The sequence below is a fragment of the Mixophyes fleayi genome, chromosome 12 (genome assembly GCF_038048845.1).
Source record: "Mixophyes fleayi isolate aMixFle1 chromosome 12, aMixFle1.hap1, whole genome shotgun sequence".
Taxonomy (NCBI): Eukaryota; Metazoa; Chordata; class Amphibia; order Anura; family Limnodynastidae; genus Mixophyes; species Mixophyes fleayi.
The window spans coordinates 35,587,008-35,608,160 of NC_134413.1; the positions used below are offsets into that span (position 1 = coordinate 35,587,008).

The 21,153-nt window shown below is 39.2% G+C and overlaps 1 protein-coding gene across 1 annotated transcript in view; it reads right to left on the reverse strand.

Moving 5' to 3' along the window:
• The window catches only part of RYR3 (ryanodine receptor 3), a 467,844-nt gene that overhangs the window by 118,012 nt on the left and 328,679 nt on the right, over nucleotides 1-21,153 (reverse strand). The window contains exons 71-75 of the mRNA XM_075193561.1: nucleotides 20,845-21,015; nucleotides 17,536-17,595; nucleotides 14,726-14,854; nucleotides 14,416-14,528; nucleotides 11,794-11,890 (exon numbers count right to left, since the gene is read on the reverse strand). Of these exons, the coding sequence (XP_075049662.1) occupies nucleotides 11,794-11,890; nucleotides 14,416-14,528; nucleotides 14,726-14,854; nucleotides 17,536-17,595; nucleotides 20,845-21,015 (570 nt within the window). The remainder of the gene's footprint in view (nucleotides 1-11,793; nucleotides 11,891-14,415; nucleotides 14,529-14,725; nucleotides 14,855-17,535; nucleotides 17,596-20,844; nucleotides 21,016-21,153) is intronic.

Genomic DNA, 21,153 nt, shown 5'->3' on the forward strand with positions numbered 1-21,153 from the left:
TAACATGATTACCCCTGAACCAAGACAGAGACAAAGTGACAAAAAATAGAGTCTGCTATTTTTCATATTTTCACATTAGTTTTGTTCTGGCTTAGTTATCCAAAACTCATTATCTTCTTGATAAATAAAATTACGGAGGCCTTGAGTATGTCACTTGAGGGTGATGTGTACACGGCTACAACACATTCATACAATTACATTCAGGGTGCAAGGTTTCTAATTTTCTAACTGTGCTGTCGTATTATATTCTATTTATAGTTGTACATATATACACACATGTGATAGATGTGATCATGAGACTTTGGAGGCATGTCTACAAATTTCTGGGCTCAATAGCAAGATGACAACAGCCCCTAATTCTCCACCCTCCATTGTAAAAATAACATCTGTGACATTCCTAAACAACACAATAAACTAATCAAATCTTTATCAGCCTGACACAGGTGCGGATGCTATACATGTATTCCTGTAGCTGGCAATTTAATCAACATGCAGCCAGGTCCCACAACAGTCACACTAACTATAACAGCTAGACTATGGTTATACAACTATAGTTATCCTTTTTATGTCAAAAACTTGCAGTCATTTTCTTTGTTCATGCAAATTCATAGTTTCATAGACAGGCTTATTTGTGCAACATACAGTTTCCTTGAAAAATCTATTATTTATGATCTAATTTAGCTTCACTGTACCAATTTCTTTTAAACGGCCCTCTCCCTGCCAAGGAGCAGAACAGACAGGATGATTTATCCAATAAAACAGTCTAATGTGTGTACAAAGACAATAAACGCATTTTCTTTATCAGGGCCTGGTTAAGGTTCAGGCCACCCTAGGCAAATATGCTTGTAGCTCTCCCTCGTCTTCCACACCAGGTTAATACATGGTAGGAATTGAACTCGTCCTTAATTTAAAATCCAGCTTCCTTCATCCTTCCCACCAAGGTTTGCGTTTGCTAATTTTTAGAAACCCAGCTCCACTTAGCTTCTTAAAAGGGTCATGTCAATCTTTGTTATTCATTTCATTAAAATGATAACCGTATAGCGTAACAGAAGCAAATGTGTGCAACCAAGGGTGAAGCCGTGAAGGTGGAGCGGGATTATCATGCCCTTGTCTCTTCTACTCGCTTATCCTCAAGTGCCTGCCTGAGGATGACTCATTATATTCAGTCTCTACCATGGGAATATGTCAAGATTAAAACCTTGCTACACTTTTTTTTAATGTTTTTTTTTTTTTTTTTACTTTGGAGACCAAATATTTTCTAATATTTTAAAATAAATTTCAGTTTATGCCCCCCCCCTCTCACAATTTGCAGTCCCATAAGTCTTGTGCCCTAGGCTGCAGCCTAGCCAGCCTATTGGATAATCAGGTCTTGTTCTTTATGCAAAAATATGTTACCAACTGTTCCTAGAGTCAGCTAGAGCACCTACCCTGCAGTGCCCCTCTGAAAAGCTTTAGTTCTGTTGCTCGTGAACGCTGGAGATTTAAGATCATTATACCAATCATAAAAATAAATCTTCCGTTTCACAGCCAGGTACTGGTGCACTGTTATAGTACTGTGCTTGGTTTAAAGGAGGGAACCCATGGTTAAAGCTGCCTACACACAGTAAGATGCAAGTAAACTGATCAACAGAGTTGACCCATTAAAATCCTATCAGGCTTACATCTAGCAGGGTGAAAAGTTAAATTGGACATTATTACCATCAGCACATTTGTGAGGTTACAGGCCAATCTTTAAATGATATTGTAGCGTACAGACAGTTTTCACTGCATTCCGATCATACAACATCATTATGTGATCGGATTTTGCAAGTTGGTCCTTCTTATGTGTGATATAATTACTCACAGATCCAATCCTATTAAGTTGAAATGTGTGTCCCCAACTAAACTAGATAAACTAGTTTACGTGTTGCTGTTACAAGACTTTAGAATTAATCTGTTCTGGTTATAGCAAGTTCATGGTGCCCATTCCTGTAAGTGCGCCTCTACTATACCCAGTTCTCTCCCAATGTAGTGATGGTTACACCCTATGATGGTGTATAGTAAAACCTTGAGAGACAATATTAGAAAGACTTAAGTATCCCTATTCCTACACATCTTCTGACAGAGGGATTTTCGAAGCCTTGTGCTAGGGAAATTACTACATTTGGTCCATACTGATGAGATCTCTTTCAATAGATTGCTAATTCCAGGCAAATTAAAATTTGCTGTAATGCATACTGTATGACAGTTCTATATATTATCAAGGACAGTTTCATAATTACTCTTTGCATTGATGTATTATTTGTAATTATGTTTTAACCTCTAGATAATGCTGCAGAACATTCAGATTAATATTTCTTATACTCTGATAAACCACTCTAATACATATAGGAATAGTAATATACATGACATTTATTGTGTACTCAGGTGTCCTCCCTGATTATTTTATAATCCCAGCATTGATTAGGGTTTGACCCCAAAGGTTTCACCATGAAGAGTTTCACATATATCTTAGTTATAAGCACCAGCCCTGGATGTGCTACATATTATATGCTTTTGTTATTTATTAGTGTAGATGAAAAAATTACCTCTATAAATAGCAAAGTAAGAGTAGGGAATAGTTTGGATAATGTAAGTACTGTATTTGTTTTTCCAAGTTTATTGAACAAATGTAATATTTATGTAAATGTGCTTCTAAATTGTTGAAACAAAAGGGTTCTCTGATGCAGAATATTGTTGCACATACCCTTTCTGCTTACTTTGCACATAACATACTTGTCCATTTAGGAATCAATCCTTGTGTTGATAAAAAAAAAAAACAGAGTATACAAAAACGCATACAAATTACTTTCTCTCTGGCTGGAGCACTAGAGCTGTTGCCAGCAGCTGATTTTCCTGGGGTTTCTTCATGGCTTTGACAGCCCTGACTGAAAAATGGAGGGCGTAAAGCGACAGGACCAATCACAAGCCGCAATCATGGAATTGTGGCTTGTTATTGGTACTCCGGATCACATCCACCCCTCCACTGCCATTTAAGTATGGTGATTTATATTTATTTGCTGGTTCTGTATTACAGAAGGGATAGGCCCTGGGAAAATGATTACATATAGCAGCTCCCTGGGATGTGCCACCTTAGGAAATATGTTTCCTATGTGGTAATACAGCTTTAATACTAGTGATTTATACCCCTTTCACACTGCCTCAAAAACCCGGGTTATTGCCGGGGCAAGCCCCGACGACCCGGATCGAGGCTGAGTGTGAACGGGTCCCCTGCTAATTAGACCTGGGTCTTTTGAAGGGTTATTTCCAGGTCTGAGCCGGGTAGCCTCCAGTCTGAATGGTGAAACTTGGGTTGAAAAAACCGGATCTCACCGAAAGCTATTGTGACAGGATGGTCCGCCTATGCCACCCTGTCTGTTGCTGCTGGGAACCGGCTGCTCTTACTTTGCCACCATTCCCTTTAGTTATCCCCAATGGGCCCTTTTGCCGTAGTAAGAGGGGCTTACAAATGCTGCCACCACTGGACTCTTTACCCACATCCAGTACCGGGTTTCTTCTGGGTAACTGCCGCTGTGAGTGTACCCAGTTACTGGTGTACCTGGGCTGGTACTCCTGACCTCTTACTATGGACCAGGGTTGCTGTGGATGGATCCCCCCTGACCTATCACACTGGCCAGAGCTGCAGGGTAGCAGGCAGAGCGGTGGTACCGGAAAAGCTGGGTCCAAACCTCAGAAACAGCTGGGAGCGGATTAGATTTTGGGTCTAATCTGTAGGTCACAGGATTTTCAGCATGGAAGATATGTTCAAGCAGGTCTTTGAAGCAAGTGATGTTTATTTGCAGTTATGTTTTTATACACATTTGAACATAGCCTCACTGGGTAAGCCAGCCCCCTCGAGGTCTGAGCTATTTTTAGAATCAGAATGTAACCTGTTTACCAAAACATGGATTTACCTGCAAAGCAAAGCTAACAATATTTACACTATTCTGTGATATCCTAAAACCTTGTTGTGAATTCCTGCTTCTTATTTCAGAGGCAGAAAATCTACTAGCAAGTCAAAGGTTATAATTAACATGAATCCTATCTTCAGATAGTTGCAGAATACACATTCCCAAAGAAAGGTACAAATCCCAAACAAGCCATTTCCCCACATCACAATACACAAAAGACTTCCATCCACAAAGGCTTATTGTATCAGATATATACCTCCAGAAATAATGCATTTCCTCTAGTAAAGGTTAAACAAGAAACAAATTTCTTCCCCTGGTCTGAGAAATAAAGATATTCCTTTTACAAAAACACCCATAATATAAAAAATAAGTTAATTTGCAATTATATAACCAAGCACCCTGCACTATTTCCTTTAAATAAATTTATACCATAAGTTACTTGTAAGTGATCCAGTCACAGGTATTGAAAACATATAAAAAAAAAGAAAAAAAGGAGAGAGAAAAAAAACCAAAACTTACACATCACAAGAGGAGCCAATCAAAGCTCATCTTGTGATGTTACCATGGAGACCCAAGCAGACCTGGTTTCAGTGTGAACCCAGACAACCCGGGAAATTGCTGGGGTGGGAGGCTCTGTCCCCCAGCAATATCCCGGGTTCATATACTCGGGATATTGCATAGGCCACAATTGAAAGTGGTTTTAGTAGTTTAGTCCTAGCATGTGTACTTAGATATTGGAAATTTATAAACAACTTAGAAACTTAATATTGCTGCTGAATAGGTCAGTAAAAAATTTACAAAAGCAGCAAAGATGCAGGATTACATAGCAAATGGTGGCTTTTGGTGTCTTGAGCCTATTTTTCCAAAAATCCACCTGATAATATGGGAAGTGCACTAATATGATGACTGAATAATGGGCAGTGCAAAAGACTGCACATTCTGCAGATCAGTCATGCCTTCCTGAATACAGGCTAGATGCACCATGTATTGTGTCTACACATAAAAATGAGATTCAAGGGATAGAGGAAGCAAATTTAGAGGAACATTTCTGATGTGTAGGCTCATAGACTTTTCATTGCTGTAAACAACTTTATTTTGTAGACATGCTTAGAGGTGGCTGACTTTGGAGCTTACCCTTTACTTTCAATAAGGCACCTTTTGCATGTTCAAGGTGTATTTTATATGATAATTCAGAATACTGCCAATGCCAAAACCAGTTCAATTTACAAATGCAATACATAAAAAGGCAGTCCCAATGTCCCCTCATTCTCATGATTTAAGTCATGAGCCTTGAACAGTCATAAAAAAAGCTTCATCTGGGCCTGCTATCCTGCCCTTCTTATAAGGACAGTTCCCAAAATCGGAAAGTTGACATGCACCTATGCTGGGTGTACAAAATAAAAGCACATTTGTGCATAAATAAATACGGAGCTGCAGTTTTTCAGCTTTGTAAATTACCCTGTTTTTATTTTTTGCAGTTTTTTTTTTATGTACTGGAACAGTTGAGTTGTTTCATCAGAATTGGATAGAGAAAGAAATGTGTTGTCCTACTGTTTGTGCTGAGTCTGTGTAAGCCAATTGTGTTTTGATGGCAGTGGACACTGCTCAAATTTCTGGAAATTGCCAAACAGAGAAGGTATTAAGAACCATAGGTTTACGGCAATATTGTTCACAGTTACCACATAGTCACTTAGGCTTTCTGCCACGAACAGAGAAAAATCAACAATCTGCTACAATTCTGTGCTCAGTGATAACTGCTAAATTTAAAAATCCACGAACAATTACAAGATTCAGTTCTACTGCAAAATCATTTCCCATGTTTTTATTGCTGCTTAGTCTTTTTGCCAGAAGTACAATTTAATTTTGACTGCAGCTGCTATTTTGTTTTAAAATTGGACATATATTTGGAATGGTGTTGCAGAAAAATGCTGAATGCAGAGAATATAAAATAAATTAAAATTGTTTATAATGTGTGCAGTCTAGACTATGGCTAGCAAAAGATCTTCAGACCATGGGCCTGATGTTGAGGTTAGCCAGTGCCGTTAACCATTAACATCAGTGATTATTTGCAATAGCCCTAAATCAATACAAATAATTAGGTGTCTGTAGAATAAAAATTCAAAGAGATTTTATTTGACTATAGTCAATCCAAATTGTATTCACGGAGTGAGACTGAAAAATGTTTTTTTCCAAATGTTATAAGATATAAAGTACTTTGTCCAACTATGTGATTGATGGTCTACACTTATGTTTGACGAGTAAATATTCTTTTTTCCCCCTACAAGGCTCCCTAGACTCCCTTTGCACACAGTTCAGCAAGGACAGATCACTGGTAATAGTAATCTATTCTGCTTCTCCCTTCCTCCTCTTCTCCCCTCCTGTTTACCATTCTTTTTACACAGAGTCAACTGTGATATTCACTATGATTATTACATCAACTGTATTGTTTTCTGCTCTGATTGTCCATTTATTGTAACATTGTCTTTCTGACTTCTATGTATAAAAAAAGAAAGGTGGGAGCCAAGGTACACTCAATTAGAATTGCTGAGGCGTCACTCACACCAGAAATTAATGAACGCAGTCAACTGATTATCTTTGTAAATTCAAAATTATAAAAAAATACTAATTTCATTAAACATTTGATTTTTTTTGCGTGAATTCCTTACTTAACTTGTTTTATATATAATTTGAATTATCTACTTGCATTAACTCTTTGACATGCACTGTGGAAGTCTGTACATTTATCGCTTTGCTGGTGCTAGCCACATCAAGGGCATCACAAGCCTGCAACTGAAACCCGATGGTCCTGTTCTGCATTTTATATGGTATTGTGACAGGATGGACCTTCTGTGCCACCCTGTCCGTGTTGCTGTTGACCAGCTGGGCTTGCCTTGCCCCCGTTTCTTTATCTCAAATGCGCCCCTCCAAACGCAGTAGAAGGAGCTTCTGCTGGCACCACTAGGCTCCTTTGCCGGTACCTAGAACCAATTCCTTCTGGGTAACTCTCGCTGTAACTCTGGGCTTGAACACCTGACCTCTTCCTTTAGATCAGGGTTGCTGTGGATGGTTCCCCCTGGCCTATCACACTGGCCAGAGCTGTGGGGTAATCGGTAGAGCGTTGGTACTGGATGCTGGGTCCCAACCTCAGAACAGCCATATAAAACGGATTAGATTGGTCTAATCTGTAGGTTAAAGGAATTTCCGCAGGTAAGTAGGCATCAAAGCAGGACCTTGAAGCAGTGATGTTTTATTAGTTCAAGTAGCCCTTATAAGGACAGTTACATATGCCAGTTTGTAGTACAAGCAATCGTTCCAGAAGTTACAGATGGAACCATACCTTACATGGTCAAAACAGTGCTCTTTTTTGGGTGGGGTATGTTATTGCGAAGATAATTACCATGAGTTCACAGACAAAAATCCCCCATCATCTATAATAATAACATAAATAAAATGTAGATATAGAATAAGAGAGACAGAGGAGTTTACCGATAACACTGCCAAGTAGACTGCTGCAAATTCCAAACAGAGTGCATGCCGGCAGTTCATTTTCACGTCGGATAAGAAAGCGACATTCACATATGTATATTTAAAATGACAATCGGAGGACCCAATGCCTAAGCCTAACCCTAACAATTAGATTAAATTGTGGAGTTGCCGGGTCCTCTGATTCCCGTTTTAAACATACACATGTGAATGTTGCTTTCTTATCCGACGTGAAAATGAACTGCCGGCATGCACTCTGTTTGGAATTTGCAGCAGTGTATATGACACTGTTATCCAGGGCCCAATTAAGGGTTAAGGCCGCCCTAGGCCAATACGGCTGCAGCGCCCCCCTTCCCCTTTCCCCCCCGAGTATATAGGTGTATAGGAATACTTCTGAATATGAATGCTCAGGAGTATTCTCTAGCATTCAAATTTAGACAGATTGTGTCATTGTCTCTTACCTGTTCTTGCTCTTCTCTCTTGCAGCTTTGTTATCCTCTCGCTGGCTTCTGGAAAGTTGGGGTTCTGTTTTGAAAATGCAAAAATGTATTATAATGCAAAATGTTAACAAACCCTGAATGATTAGGGCCTTTAGTTAAAACATAACACTCCATTATGGCAAGCTAAAAGTACCCCATTGTACAAGCATATATAAGCAAATTCTGAACATTTGTGGTCAATCAAATACAAACCTCTACCAGCCCCATCTCACTAATATTTAGCATTCTAGTGATTGCTGAGACCACAGGGAGCATCCAATGTAACTGCCACACAATCATGAGATTATGCCCCCCAAAGCTGCTCTATTTTTTAAATACCCCATGCAGTTAATTTCACTACCCCCTCCTGCAGCCATTTTCCTTACCCCCTCCTACAGCCATTTTCATTACCCTCCACACTGCACCAATTCCCCTTGTAGCCATTTTCCCCCTCAGTCACATCAAAAACCCCTAGCCACAGATATCAACTCCCCTCCTCTGCTCTCCTTCACATATATCAACCTCTCTCCCTCCCTATAGATTTGTATTGCAGCCCACCTCTCCCACTCTATAGATTTGTATAGAAGCCCCTGTCTTCCTCTCTATAGATTTGTATAGCAGATTCCCCCCCCTCTCCCTCCCTATAGATTTGTATGGCAGATCCCCCCGCCCCCTCTCCCACTCTATAGATTTGTATGGCAGATCCCCACCTCTCCCTCCCTATAGATTTGTATGGCAGATCCCCTCCCCTCCCTATATATTTGTTTGGCAGATCCCTCCCCCCTCTTCCTCCCTATAGATTTGTATGGCAGATGCCCCCCTTCTCCCTCCCTATAGATTTGTATGTCAGATTTCCCCCCCTCCCTTCCTTCCTGGCAGCCCTGTCACTTACCTGTAGTTGTGCTGGCCAGCGTCGCTCGGCTCCTCTCCTCAGAATAGCAGACAGGAAGTGGACCACTGACCCCCAATGACTTTGATCGTCGCTTCCCCCCCCCCCCCCCTGCACATTTTTTTTTTCTTTTTTAAAAAAGGTGATTGAGAATTTTTTTTAATACGGGCAGCGCCTCACCCCCCCCCGGGACTCAGCGCCCCAGGCTGCAGCCTGATCAGTCTAGTGGTTGATCAGGCCCTGCTGTTATCACTAAACTCCTCTGTCTCTTTGATTCTATGTCTACATTTAATTTAGGTCGTTGTTATAGATGTTGAGTTTTTTGCCTGTAAACTCCGTGTCATGGTAATTAGGTACGTGTCATGGTAATTAGGTACGCAATAACCATTACTAATAACCACTTTTTTTTATACAGGTTCTGACATCAATGTGGGCAGGGGGTAACCTAGACCACTGATCCCAGCTTGCACTGCAATGTCTAAGATATTACATTCAAATATTAGCATCAGCATGCAATATGTTCTCTAACCTTGGAGTGAACAGAATTTAACCTACAAAATTCACATCAATCTGTGAGATCCTAAATTTCTTGCAACCTGTGTCTACATTGTTCAGACAGGTTCTAAGATACAGGAATAAAATTACACAGGACCGAAAGGTATTGATCTCCTGCTGTGCCTTCAGGCTGAAAAAATGTCGGTCACGGAGATGAAAATGTCTAATTAACATGAGATTACCTGCCTTCAGACAGTACAGAAATCACATTTCCTCTTAAAAAGTTACAAAACCAAATCATGGCATACTGTCTCAGAAATCAATACATTTCCATAAAAAATACATACCAATACAAAAATCGGTACGTTTGCAATTATATAAAATTGGCGCACTGCACTACTAATTTAAATAAATTTATACAATATATTATTTATAAGTGATCTAGCCACAGGTATAATCCTAAATTCATAAATTATACTGCTATTACTTACATGCAACAGAAAAGATAACTGTATTATTGTGCACTATAAAACATATGTAGGGTCACTTTCATCATTTTTAGATCAATCTACCAATAAGGACAAAGTCATATATTTAGATGATTGCAGCAAATAAACTAGCATTTTAAATGAAATCCCTATATTATACCTCATTATGCCTGCTCCTAAGCGCTTTATAAAAAAATAAATCAATTTCCCTCCCAGCACCTAATATACAGCACCAATACTCAACCTAAAAGTTATTGAACTTAATTTGCTACATATTATGGGGGAGATTCAATGAGCCGCTATGTCCGGCTGTGCATATTGCCGGCCATTAGCGTAAGGAATTTTTGTCCATTTTTCTTTGCACTTCTATGCGGCATTTGGAAAAACGAGCAGAGATTTCAGCCCCAATATCAGCCCGATGTGTTTCTGAGGAATGTTCTGGAGACACATCTCGCCGAACTGAATCTCCCCTTATGATTTCTAGTCAGGAGATCAGATTAGTGACTGCGACTCAAATAATTTTGGGACATGACTGTGCTTATCCCTGTGGGAGGCAGTGACCTGATGAGGACAGGGCTGCATGGGACATGGAGAATGGAGGCAAGCTGATAAATGATGGAAGAAACAGGGCCCTCCAACTGTAAGGAGTACCAATCCAAAGTGCCTCTCAAACTGATTGGGAAGATTGTGGTATCAAATGCACCTCTATATGGAAAAAGTTCATGCCTCCAGATATATTTCTACTTCAGATTACATGGTTTACCACTCCTTCTGGGTAGCCAGCATTGAGTGTTTAGCAAACCACTAATATTTGGTTACACATTTTGGTCAAATGTAAAATGTGTTCCTTCTCGGTCAATGAATTCACTTGGGGGTCCTCATCCATGGGAATCTCCTTTAATTACTGGCTTATGTCCCAGTTATCAAAGGTTGCTAATAAAAATATTTAGCATGCCCATGTTATGAAGCTGCTCTTTATGGAAACGAAAATCATGGTATACATCTTGGTTTCTAGTCCAAACTGCAGCATTTGTTATTTCACTTTTGTAGTAAAGATTGGGCTTGGAAGTTTTACAAAACTTGGACATTTTTGACCCATAAACCATAAACTAGCATTAGGTGACAACACTCTTTTAAACTGGACTGTATGGTTATACACAACTACACAATTCTTGTATTGTATATGAAATGAGATGCTCAGGCTGGATACACACTACAGTGTTTTCAACCAAATATCGGGCAAATCAAACGATAAACGAGCATTTGGTCCAATATCGCATTAGTGTGTACGCAGCAACGATGAACGATTATCGTTCCAAAGCACATAGTATCATTCCATTTGATTATTAAACCGACTAAAAATCTCGTTCAATGATGGAACGATTTTGTTCCAATCCTGAAGTGTGTATGCACTCAGGACCAGCAGTGCCCATAAATATCTATGAAGTGTGCAGTCATTATCTTTTCAGCCGATGGTTATGACAGATGAAGAGCACAGATCTGAAGGTAAATCGTGTAGAACATGTTTATCGTGTACACGTGTAAAATCATGATGATAAGGACTTGGTAAAATCGTTTAGAATCTTATCGGGAGAAATTTTGTACAGTGTGTACCAAGCCTTAGTTACCCTACCCGGCTATGAATGTTAAAATTGTGTCAATCACGTCTGAGCACAAAAATAAATTATTAAAATCATTATTAAATCATAATAATCTAAACAACACTCCAGCTGTTCTGAGGTAGTTGAATTAACAACTGTTTCCAAGGAAAAATTATAATATGATGTGCAGTTTCTTTACCTGAAAACCCAGACACTGCTGCACTAAATAGTTCTTTTAATCATGTTAGAAGTTCGTCCCCAGATTCCAAGTGAGCAATACAGTATGTGATTAGGAGTATGGTGGTCTGTGTTTAAAATCTGTGTAAGAAGCACTCTTCGTTTTGAGATGTCACTCTTTAGAAGCAATAAAAAGCTGTAGTAATTATTTAGTTGTGCTTTGTGCCAAACTCCAGCTAATCTCGTACTTACAGCCAAATCTTGAATTATTTGCTCCTCAAAGGGTTTTTCCTCTGTTCCTATCCAAAATCTCTGATAACCATGGAGGAAGAGGTTAATAGAACGGTGCCTGGCAGGGGGTGAAAGTGGGATTCAAGAGGGGTACAAAAGAACATAAAAATAAACGTTCAGGTGACTCGTGATTAGTAGGGTTTGGAATCTTGTACAATTCGGGATCTCCTGATTGGTCAGCACAACTTTCAGTTCAAAAAGCCCTTAAAGTGATAACATTCCCTTTAGAGTGGTATTAATGGTATCGGTGATGCAGTTTTCAGGCTTTCTTGGCAAGATGTTCACATTTGTCATTATTAGAAGTATTGTGATTTCTCTTATAATTTCACAATTGGAACCCACTTGTAGCAGACACATTTGTAGAAACATCTGAATTGGAATGACAGTTTGCCTTGAAAAACTGAGTTGTCAATTAGTGGTTAAGATCAATCATGTCATGAGAACAAATGGGAACCATTTAAATAAGTTTGTGTACTTTACAGAACATGAAATAGTGTAAACACCAAAATGCCATTTTACAAAAGCATGAAAGTCACAGTAATATGTGTTATTTCCCACATTCCCCTTTTGGATTTGTAGTAGTAGAAATCTGACCAATCAGAATTTCTCTGCACAATTGCACAAGCCAATGAAAACATCACATCATGGCTGGGGTGGAGTACTTGTGTGCACAAAGACAGGTGTAGCCACAAGTTACATTACCGTTAACACGAGTATTAGACTGTCATAGTCTGAGTTCTCATGTACTTTTTCCAGCCAAATACGTTGGTAGGAGCTCAGGAAGAAATTGTTAATTTTGTGTCTGAAGAAAAGCATATAGGTTTTTATTCAAGCGCCAGCAACACAAGGACAAAATCACAAGTATTAAATGACTGTCTAAAAAAAATGTAAATAAAAAAATAAGAAGGAAACTATTGGCATTGGACATGACTCAAACAAACAAACAAACTGTATTCTTATCCTAAAATGATAAAGGATAAGAATTTGCTGGTGTAAAGAAAATAAATAGAAGGTAATTAAGTTTAGGTGCATTTTCTATGTAAAAAGGTATTGCACATGCATATCACTTAATTCTGTAGTCCTGGCTGACTGGACCATTGCCACAAGAGACATTGGTGGGGTTACCTATGCCATTGCAGAAGAATTCGGGAACACTCTGGGACTTTCTGCTATTTTTCAGGATTGCATTATGATGTCTTTTTAACAAACACCTATAGTTTGTAACCTACAGCGTTGGTCACATATTCTTTCGTTATTAGTAATGTGGACACAGACTAAAGCAATCTGGTCTACAATTAATTCTGTCATAGGATTTGCTATAGGGTTGTCTATTGTGCTGAATATGGCTCTGTGCTGCAAAGGTCATGTGAATAAGCCATCATAATGGTAGTGTAAAGGGCTGACCGTTTGTGTACTCAGCCATCACTGCAAAGTTTAACTTTTTATTTTGAAATGACAACTTGTACAATCAGTATAAATGATTAATGCAAAATGTTCAATAATTTAACAGTAATATAAAAATAAGAAAAAGTATGAAATTGAAATATAACATTGTCAGTGTGTCATTTTTATATTTTTATACTTAATCTCACCAAAGTTAATTGCTATGGATTATGTATAAATCTTTGTTATTTAAATTAACTGACAAAAACATTAGCCAAAGTCCTGGTTTGGTACGACTTTGGGTTACATTATATGAATAGACTGATATGACATCTGCAATGTAAGCATAGGCAAACTAAAGACAAATGGAACACCATGCTTAGAACCATCACATAGCTTCATGTATTCTATATGCATGTGCAACTCAATTTATGCATGAATTCACATCTCCGCACACATGACGCATGCATATAATTTATGCATGGATTCATGTATACCCTTCATGCATATATCAAACGTATGCTTGTAAAGCACTGTTGGAAAACTTAAGTCATTGCCACCTATTGTATTCTGTTCCCTGCCTGTCACTAGCAATTATCCATGGAGCTGTCAGTGGGGACATACTGAAAACATATTGGTCTATTCTTTGGGTAAATATTTATGTGCAGTAATATTTTAGCTTGACTTCCCACACAGTACAGAGTCCATTTTAATTTTTTATCAGGATTTTAATATATTCTCTAACTGAATGACAATGTATGAGTTGTCTATAATCTTTTATATTAACACTATAAAGGAGGACATTACTGGATGCTGTTTGGTAACTTCTGTTTGGACAGCTTATGACATTTCAGGGAGATGAAGCTCAGTAAAATAAATAAGAACTCAACAGTCAAGTTATATATAATACGTTAACTCTTCCAGGACAGGAGGGCAGATGTCTAACTATAAGAAGTGACTTATGAGTAATCTTGCCTTCTGACAATCATTTAAGCATGAGGGAAAATAGGGCTTTAGGCAAAGAACAAGTTCTCAACGTGGCAATGTGCAAATTGCAATTTTACAACACAACATAGGAATAAAGCTTGTCGGTTATTCTGCAGCACAGATCATTCACAGAAGGACACTCAGAGACCCTAGTAGCTTCAGGCTCAAAAGTAATGACAATGAAATAAATAGGTCACATCTCAGGAGTCTAACCTTGGCAGATTGTACAAAGGAGCCATGCGAAAACAGGCCACCACAGCCCTTTTCCTCTGCTTCGACAGGAGCTTGTGCCAGACTGCCTTCTTAGATCTCAAGGGCTGCTCCACCTGTGGTAAATGTGTGGAACTTCAGTAATGTACGACATATCAATATAAAAAGCATCTCCTACAAGACCGTCAATGACTCTGTTGCCATGGGAAATGGAAATCTAACAGTATCAGATGGAGTTAATGATCATTGTGTTTTCAGAGAGGTTAATGACACTACCAGCTTAGCTCCTTTCTCAGAGGTTAAGGACTTTTACCTGTTCAAGATGGAAGACAGCAGCTGAGATTTTCTGCACACGTTCCACAGTTTTCTCAGGATCAGAATCCTCACTTTTCAGGATATCCTTGTAGAGATTCAGTTGCCATTTCACTGCAGGGTCTTCTGACTAGTAGCGAGAAAAAGACAAGGTCAGTATTCAAGGTGTGGAGGACGAGTGGAGACGGAGAAAATCAGAAGCTTGTCTCAACTACAAATTTGCTAACATCAATTAGGTTTAAATTGAAGAAATCAAAGATAATTTGTACAGCATGAGCAGGGAACGGCAAATTAATTGGACCCAGGTGTGTGTCAAAAATACATTTAAAATCAGAGCTATGAAAACAGCACTTCAACACTATGCAGTACAGGCCTCAGAGTCCCTATTAAAAAAACATCATGTAAATGAATAATTACAAAATGTTTAATCATTTCTGAAGCTCATTCAAGTAGAGCTTTGTAATAACGATGATAAAAGAGACTGATATCCGTCCAACTAGCGCAACAAACAGAAAACAGAGCAATGTGAGACAGGATGAAAATGGCGTTCATGATAATAAACAAAATAGTAATAAACATCGTAATATCACCCCTGACTTGTGGTTATCAGTCCTGATGAGTTTCGCCTTTGTTACTCAACATTTCCTGTAATCTACGCCCCATATTTAACTTATGGTCCCGAACTGACCAGTTTTTACTACAGCTACAATTATATTTGCTTATTTAATTCCATGGAAGGGTGTATTATTTTTTAAACAATTAATGAATTCAGCCCTGATATCCACATTATATTAGCAGGAGTGGGGGAAGGGACTGCCTGGACTAATTGGTTCTATTAGTTGTTGCGGTCACACCCTTCTTAGACTGAACATGTGGCATTGTCTTAGGCCAAATCTGGATGCCCTGAGAGGGTCTGTGCAGATACCCCTTCCCCTAGGATGCTCAAGGTCCAGAGATTCCTTTTGGTGGCCCAACATTGTAGTAAATGAAGACAGGACGTTTTGGAGTAGAGACTTCTTTACTGGGAAGAAATAGTCATGTTGGAGGGTCGGCAGTGATATTTTTTCCACAAAATTATATCCAACAACAAGAGATCAAATCACATACAGTATTCCATTTACAGGTGTTAACTGAAATCTGGGGAGCTTTATTCGGAAAGTTGGACTGGAGACAATTGTGTTCACTTTGGAGGCCATATCTCCAGAAGGATATAAATACATTAGAAACTGTACAAAGAAGGGCAATTAAAACGGTGCATGGCCTACAACACAAAACTTACCCGGAAAGACTAAAATAACTTAATATGTATAGTTTGGAGCAGAGAAGGGAAAGGGGGACATGATAGAAACTTTCAAATATATCAAGGGTTTGAACAAGGTACATGAGGGAAACATTCTTCAAAGGAAGAGAAGTACTAGAACACAGGGACATGCACTGAAACTGGAGGGAAGTAGGTTCAGATGAAATTTGAGGAAAAAAACTACTTAACAGAAAGGGTGGATAAGTGGAATAGCCTCCCATCAGAGGTGGTAGAGGCTAATACAGTAGATCAGTTTAAACATGCTTGGGATAGACATAAGAATATCTTTATAAAGAATAAGGGATCAAATAAGGTTTAAGGTTACCATAGGTTAATAAAACAATGGGCAAACTAGGTGGGCAAAGTGGTTCTTATCTGCTATCAAATTCTATGTTTCTCACGCCCCAGGTATCAACTCCTAGACCTGTTTCAGAGGTCTTCGTCTATAGCAGCCACCTTTCCCGTAAACCTGAACTTGCTCACAGGTACTCGGATGCCCCCAGGTCTTGTTCTCTAGTAGTAGGAGCTGATAACCTGAGATCGTAGCACAGGTGATTACAAAGAGGAGGAACTTCTGGCAGAAGGTAGTATACAGTATGCCAGCAGTACAAGGCCCAGACTTAATGGACTGAACACACGGGAGATCTGTGTGTGAATCCAGGCAAAGGACCTGGGTAACTGATGAAATAACAGTGTCAAGTATCCAGGCATAGGTTTCAGGGTCACAGGCAATTCAGCGGTGTCAGAATTCCAGTGAGAGATCAGGGTCACAGGCAAATCAGCAATGTCAAAATCCAGGCCAGGAGTCAGCAATAGTGATACAGAAAACAGCAGGAGAAGTATGCTTGTGATTAGAGACTATAACCAGCAGTGAGGCCCAGTCCTCACTGCCTTAAATACTTTGACAGACAAATCAGAAAGGAGGAGGACAGGGCTGACAATCAGCCTCAGGAGACTGCTAATTACTAGCTTAGAACTAGCATAGGTCATAGCACAAACCAGGAACATGTATGAAAATATAAATGTCAGATTAGAATCAAGCGAGAGCTCCCCCTGGAGTTGGAGGATGTCCCTACACCCTCCTACTCTATGCCACAAAGATAATAGTGCATTGTAACTAATACACATGCTCGGCTGCTATCTCACGACAGGATGCAACGTATCGCCGCGGCTCGTGACAGTTTCTAACCAGAGGCAGCTGAATATTAGAGACTTCTCTACAGATGGGGCAGGTTTTATTGCAGCACCACTACATACAAAAATTAGATAGGAATAAGCATTACTAAAGTAGATGTGTATAATGAGTGGGCTACTAAAAGTGGCTGAGGTGTGATTGTCTTGGAAACAGACATGTCTTATATTTCTAATTATAAATCCAGTCATAGTATCACTAGTAATTTACCGATGCAGTAAGTTGCTCTTTTTGTAAAAAAAAACAAAACATTTATTGCATAGAGACATTGCACACACATCTCAAGCAATATAGTTGTCACTTCCATCGCAATACTTACCCTCTCCTGCAGGTGGAGGTTGCTACGTAGGTGTTCTTTCACTTCTTCATCTGTATCTTTCTGTAAAGAAAATGTATGGTTTTATGGCATGTACTATTGATCCCACTGCTCCAGTACTGGTAGATGTCACAATTGCGTGACTGCAATGATGCATAATGTTTTAGCACATGCATTGAAAAATATTTCGTTACTGTACATGCCTTATACATTTCTTTCTAATTAGATGAGGTCTTAAAATTATCGCTATGTGTGTGGTACAGACAAAACTGTTCTGAAACATCATTGTCCATATTTGAAAATTTTGATTGTTCAGTATTTGTTTCAGTATTTCAGTATTACTATGTCTATGGGCATAGTGAATGATCATAATTTAACAATGTATTATCTGTGCTTGCTCACTCCAGGATGTATAAAAGTCCAATTTTACAAAACAGCATCCAATTTTGATGCTTCCAATGTGGTTTCCAAATTAGGCAATGTATTAAGCTCATTTCTGCACTGGAAATCGCAATGTATTAAGAGCCGTGCTCTATATTTGCATCCACAATCAGTTAAGGTTTTCCAAAATCAAATAAAAGTAGTATTGATAGATGACATTGCTTGAACTGCATGCTGTGTGAGCAATCTGACAAAATAAAGTAACCCCCACCCCCCCAAGCACTCCATGCGACAAGTGCATAGAAGACAAAATATTTTTCACATTTCCTTCACAGCTCCTGATGCAGTGAGTAAATTGGTGTCATTGCTAATTTATTAACTGCATTGTGAGCTGTACAGGAAATTTAAAGAGGAGTTTTGTCCAACAGTTGAAGAGTCACATGTTATATGTGTTGTATGGGCAACCTGTGTGTTTCAGCTATTGTGAAGCTACAAGACCTATAGTCCCGAAATGGTGGAGCTGGGGTAATTAATAATAAATGTTAAAAGAAGAAAAAAAATATTCCATCCAAATAGCTTAGCCTGTGAATTATTTCTTGGGCCAAGCTGTATGGAATAAATTGTTATAAATGTTATTAAATATTAATTTATCTTTAAATCAGCAAGCACAGCTTCCCCCTAAAAGGCTTAACCAGCCACAGTGAAATATATAACATGGGCCAGTTCCCACAAAAGCAGGATGACAAGTGTGGGATACCCCTGGGACAGTGGAAACCAGCCCCGGGTCCCATTTTTCACAGGCAATTCCACAGTGTGAGTTCCTCCTGTCATAGCAGGACCAGCTGCTTGCTGAAAAGCACTGGGGTTCTTCAGCTGCCCTGGCAACACTGGGCTGTGAATATTACCCCATTATACCAAATATGTAAATGATGTGAATAAAAAAGGTGTCTGTGCATCTATGTTTAATGTCATTTGAAAATGCTCATTAATGTTGGGAGTCCCACACTGGAGCCCAGCAGCGAGACTGTTGTCCTGTGTCCGGCTTCCATCACTATGGAGCGGATTACAGCTTGGAGGTGGTGCTAGACCCCGGAGCAGGGATTCTGGAAGGTACTTTGGTTGGGAAATATAATTGTGCTAAATGAGTGCATCAACCTGGACTGATTGCAGGGACATGGTGCTGGGTTATCCTCTAGCAACCTGAATGTATTAAAATATATGTAAAGATCAGAAATATTTATGTGTTGTGTGTAACAGCTCTTTTAAGAGCTAGTGATGAGCAATAAACAATACTGTTCCTGCAAGACACCAATACCAATGTATCCCTGTGACTTACAGATAAAAGCTAATACTCTTAACCTTCAACCCCATGCTGTCCTGAGTTGATCCAAGCATCTTTAGACAATGTTTAGCTTGCTTTCTAGCAGCCCAGATGCAAAGTAATTGATCATGAGGATCCAGTCACAGTCAAAACAAAAGAGGTGCTGCAGCAGCTCCCCAAACCAGCCAGTTGTAAGAAGTTCCAGATGCTGGTGAAAAAGCCTCTTGGTGGCAGTGATTGTTCTCCTACAAATGTGGACACTACATGGTGGGCAGGTGGCACTTACAATTGGTGAGTTTTCTGGTGGACAAGTAGCAACAAAAGGAGTGGTCAGTAAGAGCAAGTAACTGATCATCCTGCTCATCCTGTCACACCCCATTTTAACCACTTTACTTTGCTTTTGACTTAGTCCAAAAGAAATTCTTGTTTCTTGATAGAACCCAGGGAATAAAATATAAAAACCATATAGTGAGAACTGCACTGTTCACATCATGGTGGTGAACAACTGTGTCCTCAACTTACCTGGTGGTTCAATAACCACTCAGCTAATCACAAATGTTTTCGCATGATGGCAGCTTCCCATGCAAAAATCCATAAATCCTCATCTTCCCCTGTGTCAAACTGTTTAATGGGCCAGTAAGTGGATGAATTTGTAAACATTTAGTTTTGCATACTACTTCCATACAGCCTGTTGCTGGGTTCCACTTTAACAAGGGGACCCCACGGTCATTGTCCTCATACTTTAGTGGAAACCAGCCTAGGCTTTATAGCGCTAGTTGAGGCTTTTGCAGTGGGGGATGCCACCCTCATTGTTCTTTTTTAATTATTATAGTATTTATTTATGAAAAAAGGTTTGCTCCAAATTGGACAGACATCCAATGTGGTTTTATACTAATCACTGCTCAATAAATTATGTGATTTGGTTTTAAAATTGAATTCTGATGTCTGTCCAATTTATAACTGCATCCAGAAACAGTTCGCTGACTGTACATATAAATAATTTAAAAAAACCATAGAATTGTTATTTTTGTGGGTATCTTCATGCAGGACATCTCAAGGTTTCATCTTGCTTGAGTTGTAAAGAAAGCAGGTTAATCAGACTGCAGGAAAAACAACTTTGTAGCCGGAGCTGTCCATGGTACCAAGCTCAGAGCTCTAGTCTTATCGCACTGTAAATATTTCATTATAACATACAAACAGAACTATTTATTTGATAAAATCAGTTATTATTGGTGCTCAAACTTACATAAATCATAAAATGAGTAGCTGTCAAAATAAAAGGAGGATTAGGGTTTGTTAATTTCTACTCATTGCTCGAAGAATACATGCTAATGTCTGCATTCTAAAACTGCAGTATAGGAATACTATGCATGGGAACTTTAGCCACAGTAACAGATTAATCCCTACATAAAGATATAAATGCTAATGTGATATTTGTAGTCTATGCACATCCAAAATGAAAATAGCATTTATTTGCAGTCATCAGCAATTCAAGACGAACATCATTTGTATATAAATGAGTGCAGAAGAATGCACATTTTGCCTCATGCACATTTCCCAGCTAAGGTCCTAGAATTGCCATCTCAGGACTATTGCAGAAAAACACTTACAAGGCTATATCTGCTCTTTGCCAGTGATACGAGTTCCTGGTCCCCTGGGGTGCACATATTCAGACCAATGGGTAACATCTTCTTCAGGGCAGCCACAATCAGGGATGTCTGTATGGAGTAAAGGTCTCCTCTGCGTTTGGTTCTCTTCCTCTCCTGATCTTGCCCTCCAGACTAGAATAGTGACACCATCATGGAATGGTTAGGGTCTGCATTACACATACCAAGGATTGAGACAGACTGTTAACTGTGACTTAGCAGCACAGTGACTGCCCTGTCAAATATTTCAGAAAGTGAGATCAAATAATCTTA